Source organism: Osmerus eperlanus, chromosome 11, assembly GCF_963692335.1.
Source record: "Osmerus eperlanus chromosome 11, fOsmEpe2.1, whole genome shotgun sequence".
In the NCBI taxonomy this organism is placed as follows: domain Eukaryota; kingdom Metazoa; phylum Chordata; class Actinopteri; order Osmeriformes; family Osmeridae; genus Osmerus; species Osmerus eperlanus.
Genome location: NC_085028.1, coordinates 13715651 through 13738683, shown reverse-complemented (window position 1 = coordinate 13738683; position 23033 = coordinate 13715651). Strand labels below are relative to the sequence as shown.

Genomic DNA, 23033 nt, shown 5'->3' with positions numbered 1-23033 from the left:
GCTTTTCAAACCTACCTAGCTGTCTCGACTGATTCGCTCTCCCGCATTTCACCTGTTCGCCTTCAGAAGTGAAACACTGCAGGATCTGAACACATTAAGTGACTGGTTAAATGACAATAATCGTAAACTTTGTCAAATTCCATAAAACCTTACAGAGAATCATTAACTCAACGCAAAATCAACTTGGATCCGTGCCACTCGCAAGGATGCACTTTTCTGCCAGCTTCGTCGGTGCTCTTTTCGTCGCGACAATCTATCAAGGTAAGAAATAATACCGCCATGTTTCAGTTGCTTTAACATTTAAAATGGAATTCTGTTTTAATTATAATGTATTGTTCAAATGAATATTGGCTCAGGGTATGTATCACCTGTTGTTTTGAACATTGTACATTGGACGCACGTTTAGTCTTTCCTCATTCAAAATAGTTATTCAAAAGATAGTTCCATCTTCCATTCGTTGTAAAAAATAGTCCAATGGTACAATAATCGTACCATGAAAGTTAACCATTATTTCAGTTACCTGGGTTATTGTTTTCCATTCACTGCTCAATTTCCATGGAATCTCTTGCCAACTGCTGGCGCACATAGGCTACTAAGCAGGTGTCAGCCATGTGGTGCATGTGCCCTCAATTTAGAAGGTTGTCTAGCAATTTAATTGAAGCATCAACGGTTACTGTAACAACAAAAGTTTTAAAATGAGGTAATGAAGTACAAGTATTTGCCCCCAGTGCACGAGAAGAGCACAATAACGACAAGGCGTGGTCCGATGTGCATTATTTAGGGAATGAATGACACGCGCTGTTATATTGCTTCGCTATTTTGCTGACGAGTCACATAGCCCTGACTAGCACCTACACTTTACTCCTTTGACTTATGTTGAGACATGGAAAGATGCACGTTTGGGGACACAACCTAGTTTTCTCTAATTCTAAACCATCTCAAATATATCTAGTGTGCAGTGGGTAGGCTTGGGCAGGTGGGGTGCTGCTTTGGTATAAATGGTTAACAAAGAATATACAAAACATGTAATTCTAGCTAAGCCAAGAAACATATTACAACATTCACTGTAATTTCCTTTTTTTCCCCTTCAAACCACAAGGTATGCACCATGTGTCAAACCACTCAGCCTACCTATAGAAAAGAGCTGCTGCTTGAGAGCTCACAGACATGTCCTTTGGGACAAGGGAAGGGAGGTTGATCTCACTTAGCTTCCCTCAAACTGACACCTGGTCACATGACATTGATGTCTGTCCTGCCGAATAGCAGCATGCCTCACCTGTCTCAGGGTTAGGGTGTTTTTATTTGAACTGTGTGAAAAATGACAAGCCACGTCATAATGGGATGTCACATGTTGGAGCTGGAGTTTTTTTTCATGTGGATGTGGACACTTCAATGCTGTTGCATTGCCAGTTGCCTCAGGGAGGACTGGTAATATATGTTACATTCCCTCTACTCTGTCATTTGATGAGCAAACATGATGCTGTTGGACAGGAGGGCTGTGGATGGTGAAACCATGTGTTTATGTTTGCTGGTACTGTGGAGATTACTTTTGCATGTGGATAGATTATTTATTAATGGTTAAGTGTACCTTTGTAGAACCACTATTAACTGTTTTAATTTATCATGGAAACATTTCATTTAAATTTCAGTGCACTGTGCAAATGGGCTTCAAAATAGCTATCATTGCTGAAGGAAACAGTGTTGTTAAAGAAATGTAGTCCTTGCATTGCTTTAGTTGTTTCTCTTCCTAAAACACTTGAAGCCACCAAGGCCGACCCTCAGCCAGACCAGTTAGTGCTGAAAAACAGCACTGGCAAAGAGGCTTTCTGAACAAACAGTATGAAAGGCTGCATCTGGTTTTTGTTCTCTCCACCCCTCCCCCGCTTATCTCCCTTTTTTGAAAAAACACCATTCAGTGTCACACCTGGTATTATCCATCAGACAAGTGGGGCTCTTCATTTGCTAATGGACTAATCTGCCCTGTGTTCTCGTGGGGTTCTACCTCTGTCCCATTTGAAATGTATTCAGCTTCTTTGTCCACGCGTGATAGATTAATGTCATAAGCGTTGGCTTAAAGCTTAAAGAACTAAAATGTAAATGTAGACAATAATGCAAACTTGGGCTGATTTGTATTCTCTGTTTGCATATGTGCTTTGGGTGGTTGCACGCCCCATCCTGTTCAGAGACATGTTTTCTAGAGTTGTTCAGAGATGTTTTTGGTCTAGGTATTTCTATGACAGTTATTCCCTGTGCCCCCCCAGGCAAAAATTCAGTTGCTCAATAATGATTACAAAACAGGTTTGAAAGTTGTAGGTCATAATAAGAAATTGAGAATGTGCCTCCGGAGGAGTTGGTGTGATTTTCTAGTATGGCTTTATTTACCTGTCTTGAATATAATAGTATACATTATTTTATGTAGATGCATTGTTCAATCAGAATCATTATTTTTATATTATTTTTTAATGCTTCATGGAACTGTCAGACTTTTGAATATTCAAACTGATATTTAATAGAATTCCCTTAATCAAGACAATGATAAAATTGGCAAATATTGTATTCATTTGTTTCTACGAGATGCATTGTCTTTTTATCCGGACATTAAGTTCATTTTAGTTTCGTGCAGTATAGATGCAACTCTATGTATTTTCTGTGGTCCAACTTGTATGGACAGAAGTCTCTAATCATTTTATGTTGTCAGGAGAAACATATTAGAGATAACATCATGGAAACTGACATGATTTATCGAGCCATTTCAGTAATGTTTCCACATTAGTGCTAATAGTAGAGCAACAGGAAGACCACTCAGCTCAGTAGGCGATGGCTTCATAGATTATTCACTTGAAGAGTAAGATGTGCACTGTCAGCACATCAGCAAACTAGATTGAATCATTTCTGATTTAATCTGTCAATGTTCTTATTTCTTCTTCGTTTCTCTATCTGATACATTTACCTTTAGTGGTTCCCTTGCTGATTTTTTGTTATCTGATATGTGCTAAGTCACTGAAACATTTTATGTACTTTCTGTAGTGGTGTGAAAATTAAAACATCAAGATACATTTCAGTGCTACTACTCTCATAGGAAAGGTAAGCCACCACAGATAATGGTGTATTTCTGTTGTCAATGTAAAAGAGAGGTTGTCTATTTCAAGTGACCAGACACTCAGCAAGAATATATTTGGCTTTCTCTTGGATGAACTGAAAAGATAAGTGTGATAAATGGAATGAGACTCAAGCAACAGCTTGCATTAGAGAAAAAAAGCATTTTACCGTTTGAGTAAAATAGCATTAAGGGAGTCTCAATTACACTATGGTGATTGGATCTGCCCACTTTTCGAGTGGCGCAGGAGATTCATGTTATGTCTCAGCATAACCATTGATATTTTACTGTAATTCCATTCTTATCCATGAAAACTGACAATTCTTCTGTCACTAGCATTATTTTAGACAGTTGGAGAAGGCTTAGGTTGGGGTTTACCTGTTGGACAGGCAGTTGACTCAGATATGACATGTTTTCCATATAGATTACATTTTTCTTGAGACATTACTTAAGGAATGACATGGTAGATTTGTTTGAGAGAACAAGAGCCAGAACCTGTGGTATTTAACACTGAATGGAGATCCCAGTTTCAGGTGCGTCCTCTCCCTGTTTCCATTTTCTCACAGCAATCTATTCTCCACAGTCGCCTGCTCTTGCTAGTCACAGTTAAAATGAAGGTCTATTTACTATCCAGTGGGAGGGGCCACAGTTGTATTGTTTCAAATGTTAAAAAGAAAGTCCTAACAACAGGAGAGAGATGGCCACGACACTCTTCCCTATGCAGAAATGTCTATAGAAATGCATGAAAGTACCTTTGGGTTCCATGAAAGTCTTACAGTGCCCTGAAATCGGTCAACCCTTGTTTTGTGACAAAAAAGTGAGGTTGTTTCTCTCCTTTGTCATTCATGCTGCCCCCTGCGTCTTCTGGATTCCGGCAGGACTCCTGCTGGCTGCATTGTGAAGCAGACTGTTTTTTAAAACAAATGCATGTATGATCAGGGGGGCTTCTCCAACCAACTCCTCCCTTTGTCACGAAGATAGAGCAGCATACACCCCTCTGTGAAAGCCATTGACTGTGTGCCCCATGTCCTCTCACCCCTCATGTGCATGTCCCTACAAGCTGAAAGAAGCTCACTTCAATGAAAATTCCCAGACAGATTACAATACCTTCATGGCCCTGAGACAGCCATCTTAGTTGAAGTATTCTGACTAAGATGGAAACCTTTTACTTAATTTGATTGGGTCTGTTGGAGCCATCTGTCACTGTGTTGGTGTGGTAGTTCAGGGGTAATTCAAATGCTGAGGTTTTTTGAGTAACAGGTCATTGGGTCATGTGTACACAAGGAGGAAGGGGAGTTGTTTAGAAAATCACAATGCCTCAAAGCAGTAATAATGCCATTGTTGTGTTCCCAGTATTACTGGGGACAGCAGGAACTCCCACTGACCCATCAAAGGGTCAGGGATGAAACCTTCATGATTTATACCATCCCTAAAGTCATATTAACTGCTATTTACATGAGGCAAGGGGCTGAATCAGTAGCAGTGCCATCTGACTTTTTCAATTTGGTCAAGGGTGGCCCATTACGTTATCTTGCCTTTTGTCTAAATAGTGAATTCCACATGTTTATTGCCCCCCTGAAAGAATGACATGCCACATTGTCTTTTTTGTCACTGAAATGGTCTCTGTTAGGTCAGAAACAGTATTGCACTAGTGACTACTCTCTATTCATTCAGATAGTCTGTAACAATTTTTCATCCTTGAAAATATGGTGCATGAAGTGCCTTGCCCCCAGGGGCTGAACGGAAGTGTTTTGTGTCAGTGTTTGACCTCTATATCCCCCAGTCTGGCCATTTTAAAGGCTGGTTCTCTGTGTGCTAGTGAAGCCCCTCGTCTATCCTTTGGAGAATGCTGCACACTGTGACGCCCGAAGCTATCCCTGATTACATGCTGCTTCAGATGAACCTGCAGGATCTCTTTTCAGAAATGGAGGAGAGCCTTACATTTTCACCAGGGCAGCCGCTGCATATTGCTGAGTGAGATTAAAAGCCTGTCATTTTCACTGGCCTAGTATTTGCTGTTGTAAAATACTGAGTCCCTCTCTCAACCATACACAACAAATATGCATTTTGCACCTCAGAAGCAGTTTGGATGCCCCAAACATGTTGCTCAATAGGTTTCAAACACATGCTATGTCATGACTTGTATTCCCGTTCCTGTAGTTTGGGGGAGGTTAAGGGTTCAGTCAAAAGATGCTATTTTCTATGTTTTGTGATATTGTAGGTATCGTGCTGTGGAGCCGAGAGCTGTAATAGTCAGATTGTGTGTTTTTCATTCATAGATCGTTTGATTTAGCATTGGTAGAAAAATTGTTATTAAAGTACATTTATTATTTGTCTTCGGTCAGGGTCACTTTGCCCTTGAACAATTTTTAATCAGTACATCTCAGAAGTGGTGCAGGCTAGTCCATTTGTCGGTGTACTGTGTGAATTACCTTACAGTTCCAGGTGGACAATCTCTTGTGTGTTTATGAGTGGTGTGCAAAATGCTGTGCTCTGGCCTAGCCAAACAAATTAGTGGGATTGAAGCACTAAGCTTTAGAAGAACCAATCCAGACAAGCTAAACAGAATGTAAACTCAGTCATCCTCAAATTAAAGGTAGAGTATTTATTTATTGAGAAGTGTTACAGCAAAAGCATGTTGCACTTTTGTATTCAATGAAGTGAAATTGCTCGTTTTGCAAGGCAGATATACAGTTGTTTTGTATACTGTTCTGTGGTTTGTGAAAGTATGCAGAGGCACTTAGGCTTTAAGTTAAGGACTCTAGAACTTCCATTAGGGTTTCAGTGTACACAAAATGTGAAGAGCCCCTCCTGTGATTGTTGAAAGCAATGTTATATTTTATAATGGGATGTCAGAAGTCTTTAAATAGGCCTGTGTTCCTGCTAAGAATTTCAACATATGTTATAAAATGAAATCACTGTTGTCTGCCATATTCTTCGACTTGTATTCATGTAAATTTTCTCAGTCGGGAAATTATTTTTCAGATTATTCTGACACCACACGAATGCAGTCGGCTATAATTTAACTAGCGATCATGTGCGGTGATGGGAAATATTTCAATCGACGGCTCAGACATAGTGGCACCGAAATCTGCATTCTGATTCGGTCCAGTACATAACGGTCATATAGGTACCGGTGCCATATTAGCACCTGGTTTCGGTACCCAACCCTAATTGTCATACAAACAACAGAAATGGTTAGGAAGGGGCATGTCCTTTCCTAGTATATTGACATGTTATGTTGACAGGCTATGTTGAAATCTTCAGTAAGACATTTTTGAAGGTAGAATGCACAGCATTGATTCAAACCTGAAGTCAGATTAGTACATGTAGTCTGGGAATATGTGAATAAGGCATCCCCACTCTCCCATTTAGAAATCTGAAGACCTGTCCCATCTCCAGGACTAGCCACTGTGTTTGTTTTCCCATAAACATACTTGACACTGCAATGCATCACACTAGTGTGCACCACAGCCTCTTTCAGCCATTAAATGCACTTGTACCCAGACAGTAATGTCTCCAGATGGCTTTTCAAGTAATTGGATCACATTGTCACTCTTTGGTGCAAGGCAGTATTCTCTTCACAAAATACATTTCTCATAGATGAGGTTTCTTGTAGTTTCTCCCCACATAGAACATAACTGTGTATGTGGTTAGCTGTGTCTACATAAAAAGTCTTCCGCCACAGGTTTTTTTGTCTTATTCAAATGCGACTTGCCTGGACTAATGTCTCCCCAGGCTGTAGACAACTGGTTTATGCTGTGGGAAAGCAGCTGAAACATGAGTTTTCCTGAAAGCTGTCTTATCAACAAATTCATTGGAAGTTGTTGGGTAACGTGTCTTTCTGCTACCAGTGTCAAGGCAGTTCACTATCAGTGGCATCTATAAAGCCCTGTTCAAAGACTCTGTGGTTGGAAACACAGCGCAGACAGGCAGGAGGGGGATTCTAGTGAAAGACACGTGGCGCCAGCATAGATGCTTTCAAGCACTTATGTTGATATATGGCTGCTCCTCTCAATGGCAAGAGAAAATGTAATGGCCATTGAGTCATCTGTAGAAGCTAATGAGAATATGTTATGGCCTGGATATAAATGGTCCACCCAAGGCAAATGGGACACAGATAGAAACAAATTAAAGTGAGATTTGCTGTCGACTTTCAGCGATGAAAAGGAAGAATTGTTTTATTTGTTGTGGCATGACGATTCAAATGGCTGATATATTTGAAAATGCCAATCCAGTGTTTCTCGAAAAGGTGAAAGTCCCTCTTGAGTTCAAGTCCAGATTGTTTTGTGATTTAAAGCTACAGTGTATCATTTTCTTACAGAAAACATTTTTTAAGATGTAACTTTCAGGAGGGAACTTTCACAATGAAGAGATATTTACTGTAAGAAAATAACTTAATTGTTTATCAACTTGATACATTCCCAATACAAAATTACATATTAAATGGTCTTTCAGGAGAATCATTTAGAATAATCAAATGTTATTATTATATTAAGGTAGACACTACATTAATTTTCTTTACTGTTTCCCAAAGGGAAACAGCCTCGCATTTCATAATTGACAGTGGAAGCTTACTTGGATTGAAAATCACATCAGCATATTTTGATTATACTTGGAGAGAAATCAACAGGTATGCTTTATAAGCTCACTCCCAAGAGAGTTTTTCTATCTTTTTTAAGTGTAAATTTAATAAGCAGTTCTTAAACTTGGAGGGAAGCGATGAGGCTACAACTAATTATTAACTCTAGTAGGTTACACATTATTAATCACACAAAGTTTTAATTTCTGTGTAGCATCTATCTTTCTCTGTTTTCTCTGTTTATCCCTTGGAGGGCTAAAGTCTTTGGATCAAGGCTCTTAGATTGGACCTGTGGCAGCCCATCTCAGGAGACCAGAATGGCTGGTTGGGATTTGGGGGGGGGTGAAGAGATTATGCCTCAACAGACTTTCCTTTGAGAAAGTCAGGTCCTCACCCAACGCCTCTGACAGGCAGGGCCAACAAAGGTCATCAGTGATGGACGTTTGTCACACCTGCCCCAGGTGAATGACCTCCACACACAGATCTCACAGAACAGAGGGATCCATCCTTCAACCGAGTATCTGATAGACTAACACGCTCCCCTCTGACCTCATGCACTCAGGCAACCCCTATAACTGTTGTTTTCTTCTGAGCAGTGTCTAAAGATCGGTTTAAGAGCATGCTTGGTGTTACTCACTTAGCTAGGCTATGCATTTATTATTGGCAACGGCAGTAGCAACGGCACTAGTCTACAAGAGGCACTCGGACGGAAGCAGCCTAGCTCTCATTGTATTAAATAAAAAATTAACTAGAAGTGTGATTGGCTCTTGTTGTAAATCCCCTTGCACGGGAGACACAGTGGTGAGGCGGTGAGTTCTAATCTTTGACCTTTCACAGCAGTCAATCATAAGATGTGTCTGTTTTGGTCAGAGCATGTAAAGGCACACAGGCAGGATGACCACACTGGCATTAAATCTTCCGTGTGCACATTATCTGCATTCCTACTTTTCCTTCAGCTGTCTGGCCTGTGTTGCCTTTGGAGGGGCTTAGGCCCCCCAGCGTCAGTCAGATTGTGAAGCAGGGCATAAATTCAGACCACGATGCACTCTTAATACTAACCAGGCGGCTTGCCTTATTGGAATGGGCCTGGTGTGTTTCACTGAAGGGTTAGAAGGCCAGCTAAGTCATTAGTCGATACACAACACAGGGCACTACTTACACTGGTAATGGGGAAGGATCATGTCCTGCCAGAGCGGTTACTGGAAATGAAAACCATAGCATGCAACCGGACAAACAAATGTTTCTGCCCATTTACAGCATGATTAAACATTACTGATACTGCAAAATAGTCCTTGCATTAAATTCAGCCCATAAATTAGAATATGGCTCTGCTGAGGGGATCCACACATTAATCATTCATTTTGCATCGAGGAAACGTCAACTCCTGCTTCCTACAACGTCTCACAAAGCACTTTGAGATCAATAGCGGTTGTTTTGTTTAGCCGCCGCACTGAGCCTCGGGGCTCATCACAAAGGCCGCCTCCTCTCTTCATCTGCTCGGAGGCGTTGGCTGCAGGTGAGCTCTTGGCCCTCAACAGAGGTATGTTATGACACCATCTTTGATTGGTATCTGCCGGTATTGCCTTCAACCGTATGCAGATGGTGTAAAGACAGGGGCCCCTTCAAGCACCTATGGAATGCGAATGTTCAAAAGCACAGGTACCGGGAGGGGGGGAGGGGTTGTGGGGTTTGGAAGTAGGGTTTGGGGGAGGAAAGGGGGAGGGATTTTGTATCCTCAACAGTGAGACATGGTTTTAGGATTGTGGTCTCCCATAATAGACTGGCAGTGGTTGTGGGGTCTTTGCTTCCCCTTGATTTTAATAAACACATTGGTAATAGCTGCTACCATGTTCCAGCATAAACTATTTGTGGGATGACCGTACAACCGACACTTGGCTATAAAACTGTACTTACTGTAGTATATCACTGCCAGTTCACATATTTCATTTAATAAAACCCTCAAAGAAAAGGTCACAGTAAATGCATATAGAAAGTGTAACAAGCTAATGTAACTAGGAATACAATACATTACAAATGATCCATTCAATTTATTGTTGTCAAATAAAATAAAGCTGCAAGTACATTTAATGGGACGGCATCCTAATAAAGGCTTTCCCGTCATTCCATTCCATAAGTTCCATTAGTCTTCCCATACTATTGTGTGTGCGCATGTTTTTTTAAAGCAACATACCGGTAACAGTACACAGTGATTCCATAATATACATAACCCACAGAAGGCAGTGAGGTAATCTGGGCTTCTGCAGAAGCAGCCGAATGAAGTCATTGCCAAACCCCAGAACCAGTGAATTCGATTTGGAGTTAATGGACCACAGGAGAAGTGGCGTGGCAGGGTTTTGTTAATGGCTGATGTTGGGTTTAATAGCCAATCATTAATGGCTGATGCTGCTGGATCTGCAGGGTCAGAACTGAGTCTTCCTGTGGTCTTCCTTCTTGTCTGCCGGTAGCAGATGTCCCTTAACCCCTCCCCCTTGGGGCTCCTCTGCACCCCTCCAATACATAATTCACAGCATAATGGGTGTGATTTTAGAGTGCACTTATACCCTAAACTGACATCAGGATGCTGGCTGAAAGCTGTGTCGTTACCCTACAGTAGCTGTCTGTCCACAGCAGTAAATTACGGTGTTTTTAAAAAGGTTTTAGCAGGATCTTGTGTGTTTGAGTGCACATAGGACCACATATGAAAGACTAATGAGACCTCAAGATCCATTCCCAGCTTGTGTCATGGTGAAAGCCTTCATACACCCACCACTTCTAGTAATGAGCTTTGTCCTTTCCTATAACTCACGTATATTGCTCACGTTTCTTATGTTCATAACAAAATGTATTCCTAATAAACACACTATCCCCTGGTATCAAGTCGTAATATTTCTAATTAAACATCTCCAGTCAATTGAAAGTTAGAGAGATTTGAAGCAACCCCAATTTATGTACCAGATGGCACATAGATCATTACAAAACAGTAGATATAGTTAATTGAAAATATTGGTTCCCTGTTTTCTTTTCTGTGAAATCTACATCGAAGTTCGTTGAAAATGTGTGGTTGGCAGTAATGTTCTGTCATTGACTTTGGAGCTTGAGAAGTTTTGAGCAGGAACATGGTGCAAATTCATGGTCTATTTATATTCCCTGGAACTTTGTTGTGTGGGAGCACTACTCTCTTGGGAAAGCAGGTGGAGGAAAATGAGGCACCTGTTCACAAACAATGCACAGACGACTGGGTAATTTGTTTGCCTCACCTGGTGATTGCTGAGGGCTCAAAAAAGATGGGAGTTGGTCCTTTCATTTTGTCTGCATCTGTTTGTTTGCTTTCTGAAAGGAACTAGGAGGTAAAAACATTTTAAAATTTGTTCATGACATGGGCCACTGGTTTGGACTTTGCTGATAAAATTGCTATCTGTGAGACTATTGCTCAAAAGATTAACTTTACTTTTGAATGAACTATTTTACCATATTACTATTCGCCTGCTCCATACTACCTGTTCTTTGTTATACTTTGTTTCTTCACAACCCCCAAATCCGGGAATCAGTCACCTGATACTGTCTAGTGGCAAGCCTACACAGGTATAAGGCTCTATTCAGGAACTTCCTGCGACTGGAGACAGCGTTTTAGTCGTTAGACATCGACGGGCACCTCACAGGTGGTACTCCAGACAATGTCTGAGCCCTGAGCCACGCCCATGACTTTCTCAGTCGATCTATAGGTGTTGTAACAAACTCAACTAGACGAGGCTTAAATGTTTTTATCAAGAGGAATAGTACTGTAGGACCAACGAAACTACATAAATACAAGTTGCATCCAGAACAAATACATTTGTCACGGATATCATTTTGTCTCAGCCATGCAGGAGCTCCCTTACATGTACATTTACATTTAGTCATTTAGCAGACGCTCTTATCCAGAGCGACTTACAGTAAGTACAGGGACATTCCCCCGAGGCAAGTAGGGTGAAGTGCCTTGCCCAAGGACACAACGTCAGTTGGCATGACCGGGAATCAAACTGGCAACCTTCGGATTACTAGCCCGATTCCCTCACCGCTCAGCCACCTGACTCACCTCTCCCTTCTAGATGAATTTATCTGGCAGTATTTGCGTAAAAGCCAGTGTACCAGGTAGATAAAGTAGTTTTGCACTCTGCACTTCAACGTACCCACTTCATTTATGAAGCTTCCCAATCCCAAAATCTTGGATATAATCAATCACCCCACAATTAACGTTGACCTGAATAAATAAGAGCCAGGGGTTAAGAGCGAGGGTCACAAACCTGTTCAGCTGGTTGCTTTGTTCATGAGAACATTTCTGAAGCATAGACATGGGCAGTATGTGAAATACAGAGATGCCTGTTGTAATTTCCCTGAAGTTTGAGATGGAAGGTATGCTTTGAAACATCTAAACACTGATATTCAATCAATCTCACAATGGAAGTGGACATCCTGTCTGACTGGGCCATAACAACAAACCTACAGTACGCGTAACAACAGTTAGTCAAACGTATTAGTAATAGGAAATTGTTTAATAATTCAATAAAAGATGGCAAGGAAAAACTAAATGTCACGCAGAGTTAAGTTCTCTGTGATTTCTGCAGTACTGTCTGCAGTACTGTTCACTCTTTGAGTCTGGCCTTTCCCCAAAACACTATTGATCTAGTTGGAGTGGTTCTGCTTGCTGCATGTGGAAAGCCTTCACTGTGTAGCCTTTGTGGGCATGCACCATGGGATCACCATTCACTGCACTGGCCTCCGTTTCAGCACTTAATAAGTTTGAGCTTATTTTTTGATCTCTCCTGAAGAGAGTGGGGAGGGAGGTATGGAAGAGTGTGTGTGTGTGGTGGGGGTGGGGGGTGGCTGATTTCCCCTGTGAGAGTGTATCTGAGCTGTCCTCAGCTGTCTCTCCTTAGGGAGAGAGCCACCTTAATCAGGAACATGAAAGTATCTCCCGTGGTGCTGCTGTCTCCCCCTCTCTCCCTCTCTGTCCGTTATTTGATTTTCCATTGCTATCCTACCCTGTTTAAAATGGGTTTACTTTCAACCTAAGGATCTGACTTTCTAAGAGCTAATTATTTTACATCAAACCTGGATATCTGAACTTTTCAAGGCTTCAGTGAACTGATACGATTAGGCAACAGGTCAGAGTTTGAGTGTGAGACTTTAAATTGAATTACATGATATTAATTATTATAAGTATGTGTATAAATATATGTATATATATATATATTATATAAGATATAGCCATTCAGTTTTGTCCTTCAGATATGGGGTGTAAATGTTAGTGTTTGAACAGACTGCTTCTTCAGTGTATGACCCACATTGTGTCACGTTGGTCATCTCCGTCGGTGACGGAGGATTACCTTATCTCAGCAGGCAGTAGGAGCTTTGTCCCTTTGTAATTCTACATGTACGATTAGTTCTCATTGTGTCACATTGTAGTAAGAAGAGATAAAGACTTTCTTTAATACAAACTCATTTAAAGTTTTTACAGCTTTGCTTAACAATTCAAAATAGCAATTTAATATGAAGCATTTTAATGTCTGTTTTACAGAGGATAGCTTTACAACTTGCTTGTTTCTTTACTTTCTACTGTACGTTGCTTTTAATAAAAGCTTCAGCTAATGGAATTACATGTGAATGTGCTTTTCTTTCATGACGTAGCTAACTAGACTTTGGTAGTTGCATCTAAAATTGTGTGTCCTATCTAAGTGTGGTTAGTTTAGACCGCAGTTAATTATGTGTAATTGAATAAGGGCTAAAAACCCTAGTGGGGGAAAACTACAACTAAAAATGTTTTATTACTATTAGAACTAATGTGCACATTCTGGATGCAGGGGGCAAGTTGTCCTATTGACCTGATCTGTGTGAAAGTGATGGTGACCATGGTAAAGCCATTTACTTCCATTCAAAGAGGGATTCAAATTTGAGGGAAAGGAAACAAATGAATACATGCTGTGTGGTGCCTTTTCTCAGAAAATGATTTCTACCCTACGAGAAAGAAAAATAATTTCAGGACAAATGTAATGATATACCTGTAGTTCCTGTTTTGTGCATTTGTATGTTTCCTGTAAACCTTTTTTTGTCGCTTTGTTCTGCTGTATGACTATGTTTCACTACCCAGTGACTCGTTTCTGAGTGCAGTGTTGGCTTTAGTGTTTTCCACAGATTAGAATGCAATATGTGGCGGCCGGTGTTGATTCTATGGCGCACTGCCACAAATTAGTCTGTGTGGGAAACACTGAGCTTAAAGAGAACCACCTATGTCATTTCCACCCTCCCACTCATGCCCTAACCTCAACTTGAACTCTGAAAGTGGGTATTTTTATGGCAAGCTGAGCAACACCTACAAGTCAGTTGCACCATGACGACCTCTCTTTCCCTCCAGTTATCTGAGACTTCCACTCAATTCAGGCCTCTGTCCCCACTCCTCTACGCTCCCTGTTCTCTTTCTCACCTCCTTCCGCATTGCCCCTCCCTCTCATGCTTGACTTTATCTCCATGGAAACGTTTTGTTCAGAACTGGTGATTTGTTTTCATTCTACAAGCTGCGTACACAAGACATAATGCATTTGACAAATTGAGTCTCTGCAAATGAACAATTAAGAGGACATTTTTACTCTTAATGCCATGCTGTGTCAAGCTGTGTTGTAGTTGATCTCATTTCTGATGTATTAAATATAAATATATATATATTTCTTGTCTTTCTTGTCTTCCCTCAGTGAGTGGTCTGAGCAAAATTATTGGCCAGTATGGAACCACCATTGTCGTTCCGTGCAATAACCATGGTGCAAATTCAAAGGACCTGTTCATGACTAAATGGAAATATGTAAGTTAACACTGTATTTCTTTATGAAAATGAATGTGTTTAATGATGAAGCGGGCCTGATACTAATTTAGGAAGTTAGGTTGGAGATAACCACATGTATGAGCCTGACCTGTGAGTAAACACACACTAGCAAATGTATACTACAGAAATGTTTAAGATTGAACTTCCCTCGTCAAGAAATAGTCATCAATAGTTTACATAATGTATGTATGGCAATATGTTATAAAGCTTCTAATTATTTAGAAGTACATTTAGTAACTTTTTTAATCCTGATGATATAGTAGTAGAAGTGGGGCTTCGTCATTAATATAAATCAAAACCATAATGATCAAATTCCCTAACTGAATTAATCCTATCTAGGAAAAGAGAGATGGAAGTTCTGGAGACCTGCTGGTTAAGAAGCAAGACCAGAACATCTCCATCATTGCCACAGATGACTACAAGGACCGCGTGAGCATGGACGAAAACTCCAGCCTGCTCATTTCTGATGTAACACTGGGTGACCAGACGACCTTCACTTGCATGATTGTGGAAGGAAATGACATTGCAGAAAAACCTGTGCAAGTGGTTGTCCAGAGTGAGTACAGGGATCAAAAATAGGTGTTAAGTGAAAGGAGGAACCATAGAGATTAACACTATTTTTCATTTCCACTGACAGAAGTGCTACAATGTACCTGGGTGTATTAGGTACTAGAGATGCTGAGTTCTGCATTCTGTGTTTTACAGAGGCTCCCTCCAAACTGGAAATATCTGGCCAAGTTGAGGAGCTAGAGATTGGCAAACTAACCACGGTAGGGCTTCTAATGATACGCATTGCTTATACCTACATTATTTTAAGTAGTGTTATCAAGGGAGATCCCTCACTGGAGATGAAGTATCTGGAGGCGTACTAAAGAAAGACCATACTTTTAGAAGGATGAGGTCTTTGAAGTAATGCTTCTGAATTAGTAAACAGCAGAGCCTCCTCCAATTAAAGGACCCAAAGGGTCTAAGATAGGGTTTTAAAATGCTTAGGGCATTTCATGCCACACCAGCTACATTTACATTTAGCAAGTAGGGTGAAGTACCTTGCCCAAGGACACAACGTCATTTGGCACGGCCGGGAATCGAACTGGCAACCTTCTGATTACTAGCCCGCTTCCCTAACCGCTCAGCCACCTGACTCCCTCAGCTAGAAAACCAGAGACTTCTTAAAGACCATAGCAGTCCCAATAAGACCTAACTTGCAGGGATATTTGATCAATGAAGAAGATGCACACATTTGATTAAGGCTATGATTAGATTAAATTCACTCTGTATCATATGCGAATAGATCAAAAGCAGGATTTAGCATCTTTCTCATTTTGTTCTCTGTACCACAGATGGGGAATTGCAGAGCACACAATGCCAATCCGGCTGCAGACGTCACATGGTTTAAGAACAAGAGACCTCTGGTGGCTGATGGGAAAGGTATGCAACTATCAAATGTGATATATTATTCAAAGATAGTGAAGATAGTGAAGAAATAAGTATCTCAAGGTTTGTAAGTATGGGAACTTTCATGTCTGGTTTCACAATCAGTCACAACATCTTGGCATGCAGGATGCCCAGAAGTGCAGCAGTGATACCTATCTCAATCTCTTCCTGTGGGACATACAATGTCAAGCCTTATTAATTGTGCCCATAGTTTGTTAATATGTGTCGTCCCCCGTTTGTGATGTTACTAACCGTTGCGGACGTGGTTTCTAGGGATTGTTGTCAAGACCTCAGTCGAGGTGAACTCCACCACCGGGCTCTCCACAACCTCCTCCATTCTCCAGTACACTGCTGAGAAGGAGGACTCCGACACCCAGTTCACCTGCGTCTCCCATCACCCAGCTGGGGATGACCTGGCGACAGCACCTGAGACCTTCACTGTCACCTGTGAGTAATCCGATAGAAACTGCCCTAACAACCGTTATCAATCGAAAGTACATTCCTCTTCCCAGACAGTCGATTTGCTGTGCTCCTCGCCGGTAAACAGCAAGCGTATCGACAGCCAGGATGATGGGTGTTTTATTTTCCGCCTGTAGTTGGAACTTCTCTTTTCCACCATTCAAGGCAGTCAACATTAATGATGCTGTAATGATGTTAATTAAAAAATGAGGTGAGGGTGACTCTGTTGTCAGGAGCGTAACATTCGGAGTACGGCTTGGTTGATGTTATCTGCTCGAGAAGACATTTTGAATAGGGCTCATCAACACTGGAAGGGTCTCGGAATTCAGTCGTAAAAGAAATGTGGGCAATTTGGCTCAGCTGGAGCAGCACCATTGAGGTTTGAAAAGAGCTTTTTGTCTTGTGCCTCAGGGTGCTAGTGTAGTTTCAAGAGCTCCCTGGCTGTATCCTCTGACAGCGCCTCGACACTCAGAAATTCAGTGTATAACTGTGAACTTTTCCAGGCTGGATGCTTGGTTGTTCTCTTACACATACAGCTGCCAGGGGTTTGTGAGACTGTACTTGACTGATCCTATCATCCCCCCTGGTTCCCTCCTCTTCTCCCCTCAGACCCAACAGAGAAGGTCAGCCTGGAGATCATCTCTGATGGCCCTGTGTTGGAAGGAGACAATGTGACTCTGAAGTGCAAGGCTGATGGAAACCCTCCTCCTACCAGCTTCAACTTCTACATCCAGGTGAGTTTTTACCAATTTCTGTCATTTGCATTCTTGTCACACCCTGTTTTCTCCACTATTGGTAGTTCAACTTCCTGTAGTAGTTGAGGATAGCATCAGTCCCTGAATTTCCATCTGGTCCCTGATCCCACCTTTCTTTGAGATTCTAGCTGATCTTGAAAAATGTCTCTTGACTTCTGAATGTCCAGAATCTAAAGTAGTATTTTCCATGGTCTATAAGGGTGCGGTAGTGAAGGTGGAGAACTCGGACACCTACATTCTGACTGATGTCACGCGCGACAGCACCGGTGAATACAAATGTGCTCTCATCGACAACGGCAACATGGAAGCTTCTGAAAACATCACTGTTAACTGTAAGTCACCTTTGTATGCTGTGCTGTATTTCTGTTGAAGCAATAGTGTGGGTCACCTTCCTGTAAATCGTCCACGTTTTCATATCCTTAATGATTCAGTGATTAGAAAACCAATATTTAAAACCTATTCTAATGAATAGTTCTGTGAACTTGAGTCTGTTTCCAGCGGTTGCCATATTTCTCAGTAGAGAGAGATTTATCATTACCTAGTCTGAGCACTTCTCTCAGTCTCTTCAGTCTCAGTCTCTTCCACTGTGAGGTGAAAGTTCTGTTAGAGCCCAGGTCCTTTAATACGTCTAATAAGCTGGATCAATGAGGACGTGCTGGGGTTTCTGCAGTGAGCTGATATGGTTTTCAACAGGAGCTTGGTGCACTTCTCCTCGTTGCTGTTAAACTGCCTGTTTAAAGTGTGCTCTCCTCGCCTGCAGACCTGGATATGAGCTTGAGCCCCTCTGGGAAAGTCGTGAAGAGTGCTGGAGAAAGTTTATCTCTGACCCTCCAGACCGATGCATCAGGAGAACCTAAAGTGTCCTGGACAAAGGTGTGGTGTATGGCTGGTACTGCATTGGTCATTGAAAAATAAGCTAGTTGTAGCAGGCTTTTAAAACATTTTAAATGGTCTATGTTTCTAGGACCATAAGAAACTGGACAAGCAGCCCAAGTTTGACAAACTGACGTACTCTGACTCTGGTTTGTATGAGTGTGAAGTCGCCATTGGCACCCTTGTCAAAAAAGATTCATTTGAAGTCGTTGTTGAAGGTAAGGATTTAGTTACATTCTTTTGACAGTTTGTCTTGTCGATTTCCTCCTGCATTGCGTATGCGATATCTCTCTTGTCCTGGTTTAGCTGGAGAGATGCGTCTTGTTACAGGGCCCCCTGTCATCCGGAGGTTGATTAAACAGCGTGGCGAGGATGGTCAGCACAAGGTCCTGGTGTGCGAGGCTGAAGGTTCCCCCAAACCCAGCGTGGCCTGGAGCATCAATGGAACCTTGGTATGCAATGCACACATACACACACACACACACACACACACACACACACACACTACAGGGGCCGGAATTTCGGAGCGTCACGAAGAAGTATTGCTATGTAATTTACATGGTAGTAAATGTAACCTTAATGTCTAGTTTTGAGCCCCCCGAAAACCGTTTTCATGTGTTCAAATGAATGGTTATATTCACGAAGAATCTCATGTCAAGCATACGAAAAATATCAAGGCAAAAACATGTATTCACTGCAGCCCATAATTTTGTTGCATGTCACCATGTGAGCAAGACCATGCAGAAATCCCCCCAGTCATTCTGGGTGTGTTTCTGCAGATATGAAGCAGAGCCCTGACCTTATATAAAGAGAGTCCCTTTAAGCTTCCTTTTATTGGAATCTGTCAGTAACACTGAGAAGTCTTAAATCTGGTAGGTTTACTGTCAATGAACCTGTGGATGTCTTTGTAGGGAGGCAGTGATTGGTGGTATTTCATCATCCCCCGTCTATTACCGACAGAAAGCTACTTCCTTATTTTAAGGGTTCGGTCTCAGATGCCGTCTATTTCCTATGTTCAAGTTCCTGGCTGAAACTTTTCTAAATGAATGGGGTTCAGTGTTGAGTGGCTCAGAGATATGTTTGTTTTCTCAAATGCACACCAAGTTTATTATGCATTAGTCTGTCATGAAGACTGAAGCACTTTGTTGTTTTGGTGGCTCTGTGTGTGCTGATAGCATGGCTACACAATGAGACAGCATGAGATGATATGCAGCTGTCAGTGCAGTGCTCAGGTGTTGTGTGTGTGTGCATTGTGAGCAGACATGCACACGTTTGTGTTTGACGTGAGTCAGCGCAATAAATCCACTCAAATGATGCCATGACCTTTTTCACAGAGTTTTCCATGGTTGAGTCACCCAGGTTTGTATTCCCATAGAGGCAGCAGTCACGGACAAATGCATTATGCATTCAAAGTTTATTCCATCCAGTCCTTTTGTGTGATAAATACCACCAAAACTAAATAGGAGTCAAATGTAAGCATGGTAAGGGACATTTATGTATTGGATGTACCATAATGTATTCATTTTAAAAGGGTGTTGGCTAGTTGCCACTAAGTATTTCCTCAGAGGACGGCATCTATTAGCTACGTGTACACACCATCAAAATGCTGGACGGAAATACAACAGCATCCTCATGTGGTACAAGATGTAACTGCCTTGTGACACTCTTAAACAAAAAGCTTCTTCATCACAATCTTGTGTTTTTCTTTTTGGCAGAATCCTTACTTGTATGTTACTGTGTGCATACTAACAGTTGTTGTTTTTTATATCATTTTCAGCCTTATGAGAGTTCCTTCATCAATGGGAAGATTACCCACAAGCTCACTATTGTGCCTCCTGTGAATCTCACTGTCTCTTGCACGGTGTCCAATGATCTGGGCCAAGCTACCAAGGCCATAAATGTGTCCACTTGTAAGTACAGAATGGTGGTATGGCCTTCAGTCCTCCCCTCCTGTTCTGCCCTTCTCCCGCCTGTCTGGAGGGGAACTTGCTAATGTCCTGTGTGGATCCGATTTTAACACACTCTTTATATGCTTGTAGTGCATGACGATACAACACTGTATAGAAATTTTGGGCACAGGGAAGCCACTGGGAGATATAACTGTTCTACTAAACCTTGGACTTTGCGCACAATGCATTTTCTGCATGCACCGATGGATCACTATTACTTCTGCAACTTGGACTTTTGTCCGTTTAACCAATACTGTGAATCCTGGTTCTCTCATCATTGTCTGTCTGGACAACAACGTCTTCCTTTTACTCATTACTTTCCCCTCACCTTTGGCTGTTTGTCGGGATGCTGGACTCCTATCCTTTCCCACTCTGCGTCACACTCTACCTCTGCATGCAGATAACACACGATAAAAAAAAGTCTCACCTGTGACTTTGCAGTATGCATTTTTGATGGGTCTCTGGGGTGAATGTTAATATCATTTTATATCTGATTTCAGTATTTGAGGAGGTGAGAATGGATAAACAAGGTAAGTTGTGATGGCCTTCTTCATAATTTAACCGTTTTCAGAGTTTCAGAGGTAGGTGAGAAGGGATGGAAAGACAACAAAGGATTTGCAGACTTGAAGATCTTGTTTTGTTTCCTCTGGAGCTATGACACATTCTCACATTATATAAAAAAATCCCTGAGTCACTGTTGAACATCACCATACAGTGATGGATGATGAAACAGTAAATAACTACAGTATGACGTCCAGTGGTGCAGACGTGGAGGAGCAACCAGCATCCTGACAAAATCTCAATTATAATGACAAATCTGACGTTATTTCTTCTTTCATTGTTTACATAAATGTATCGATTATGCTTTTTTTTTACACACCTAATGATATTCAATCAAGCTGACTACATAGTGCTTTACAGTATAGATGTGTAAACTGTCCATCCCATCATTCATATGCAACGCAATTTATTTGATATTCTGTACACAAGCTTTTGTTTTGGGGGGAAATATTTGTTGACTATCCATAGAAAGTTCTTCCACTAAGTGTCCAGTGTGTCTCTTTTTGCTTGGCAGATCAGTCAGATGAAAATGACCAGACCAAGCTGGTGGTGGGCATTGTTGTGGGTCTGCTCCTGGCCACGCTGATCGTTGGTTTGGCATACTGGATCTACATGAAAAAGTCCAAGTTAGTGCAACAGATCAGTTCTCAACCTTTCTGAATATCCTGTTTCCGTCGTTCATATCTATGGTAAAAAAAAATTATCTACTTGTTATAGATTGTTGTACTGAATTTTAAAAACGTTTTAAAGGCAAGGAACCTGGAAGACTGGTGAGAATGAGGATGGATCTTCTGAAGAGAGCAAGAAGCTGGAGGAGAAGCTGGAGGATAACAGCCAAAAAGCTGAGGTTTAAGGTCATCTTAAGAGGGGTATGGTTACTTCCTTGGGACTACTTCGTTTAAATCAAATGCACTTCATTTTCAACAGTGCTGTCAATTGTGCTTCATAGCTGGATGTGTAGTTATTAGTTGTGTGTGAAATACATGTTTACAAGTGTAAATAATTTTTTGGGGCTCTCTTTCAGTGAGGAAGCAGCGACCAGAAGCTTTTGCACACTTCTGCTCAGATTTGAAGAGGGGCATTGCCTTTGGATTCAGGGAGACCCTCCACCAAAAGAATATCCACAAACTTTTTTTCCGCTATTAAAAACAGCCTGTGTGAATGCATATGCGGTGTACATATTGTCTGCACTAACTGATAAAAATGTGTAAACTTCCCTATTAGGAACGTTTTGTTTTGTTCCAAGTACTAGTTAAAAGGAATGTGGGAAACTGAAGAAAATGACAACTTAATGTGTTGGCTTTGTTTTGGTTATCACTAGTAGAACTACTACTAGACCAGTTGCCTTTTCTGTAACAATGTGTTCATTGACCTATTACCTCCCTTATCCTCAATGCAATAGGAGGTTCTGAGGGACTTGTGTTGTCCCATCTTACTTACAAATCATCACAAATTCTTCTCCAAACTTATTGTTTGTCTCAATAGTCCATAGAGTTGCTTTCATCGTGGTCATCACAGAAAAACTAACAGTTTATAAAATTGAAAGGGCTCAGGATGTGTAATTATACTTTGCTTTAATTACAGACTGTAATATGACAAGTGTCATATGGCAATGTGTCCCAAAGGATTGCAAAAAACGAGGACTGTACAAATGATTTCATGAGATGGTGCATGGTCCTTATTTTTGTCCTATACATTTTACCCCTCTAATTGTCAGACATTGAGTGAACCTGCTAGGTAGCTCACTAAACCATATGTCTGCACATCGGTGTCACATTGATTTTGAAAAAAATCAAAAAATGTCTTGTGTTTTTGTCGTGCTAGGTCATTTCTGTGCTCTGTCTGTTTTGTGTAAAAAGACGAATTATCAGTTGTACACTTCACAATTTAGGTCAAGGTTTATTATCTGTGAGCATTTACTGAATATGTAAATATAGCAAAGCTGGATGTAATTGTGTTTTATTTGACCTTTTTTGCTATTTATATTGTTCAAGATTATTGTTCAGGGTTTTATTTTCTGTTAGAAGAAATAAATTACTATCACTAAATTCACATCTTAGATTAAAAGGTAGGCTATTGAACAATTGCTAGCAATTACTTGCAGAAATTTGAAAAACTAAAGAGTAATTTGGTACTCCGTTTGTGGTTGAATGTTAGATTCACCACTTGATACAGTATTTCAAACTGATGAGACGCTGTTATTTGCTAACTTTCATGTAAAACCGTCAAATTGGAAAACGACCAAAGAGGCCATTGCCATGCAAGTACTGTAAATACTGAGTTTTGTTTTTGTACTTTTGTTTAAAATAAAGTGTACATTTTGAAGATCTCTAGAAAGTGTATTGGGAGGAAACCCTGAACGATTATTCAAGCAGAGAAACAGTAAAAGCCCAACGAAACACAAGTGGAAATGCCCAACGAAACACAAGTGGAAATGGCTTAGTGAGACAAAAGCAACAAATGCTATAAG

General features: G+C 41.0%; 1 protein-coding gene across 3 annotated transcripts; it reads left to right on the top strand.

Annotated features, from left to right (window-relative positions):
• Positions 1 to 22893, top strand: LOC134029192 (CD166 antigen homolog). 3 transcript variants are annotated; one of them, XM_062473220.1, is made up of 16 exons: positions 1 to 261; positions 14405 to 14511; positions 14872 to 15088; positions 15238 to 15302; positions 15873 to 15960; positions 16240 to 16413; positions 17035 to 17159; positions 17380 to 17512; positions 17941 to 18053; positions 18145 to 18271; positions 18384 to 18505; positions 19831 to 19963; positions 20503 to 20532; positions 21078 to 21189; positions 21314 to 21410; positions 21588 to 22893. In XM_062473220.1, the coding sequence occupies exons 1-16, from the start codon at positions 111 to 113 to the stop codon at positions 21588 to 21590; spliced, it is 1797 nt and encodes a 598-aa protein (XP_062329204.1). In that variant the 5' UTR covers positions 1 to 110; the 3' UTR covers positions 21591 to 22893. The 3 variants fall into 3 exon arrangements, with proteins under 3 accessions (XP_062329204.1, XP_062329203.1, XP_062329205.1); XM_062473219.1 differs by having other exon boundaries at positions 21314 to 21432; XM_062473221.1 differs by lacking the exon at positions 20503 to 20532 and having other exon boundaries at positions 21314 to 21432.
• Positions 22894 to 23033: the final 140 nt, after the last annotated feature.

Excerpts from the sequence above, each read along its gene's own strand:
- LOC134029192 (XM_062473219.1), top strand. The coding sequence starts at position 111 with ATGACAATAATCGTAAACTTTGTCAAATTCCATAAAACCTTACAGAGA. Across the intron at positions 262-14,404 it reads CGTCGCGACAATCTATCAAG|TGAGTGGTCTGAGCAAAATT; the intron begins GTAAGAAATAAT and ends GTCTTCCCTCAG. Across the intron at positions 14,512-14,871 it reads TCATGACTAAATGGAAATAT|GAAAAGAGAGATGGAAGTTC; the intron begins GTAAGTTAACAC and ends AATCCTATCTAG.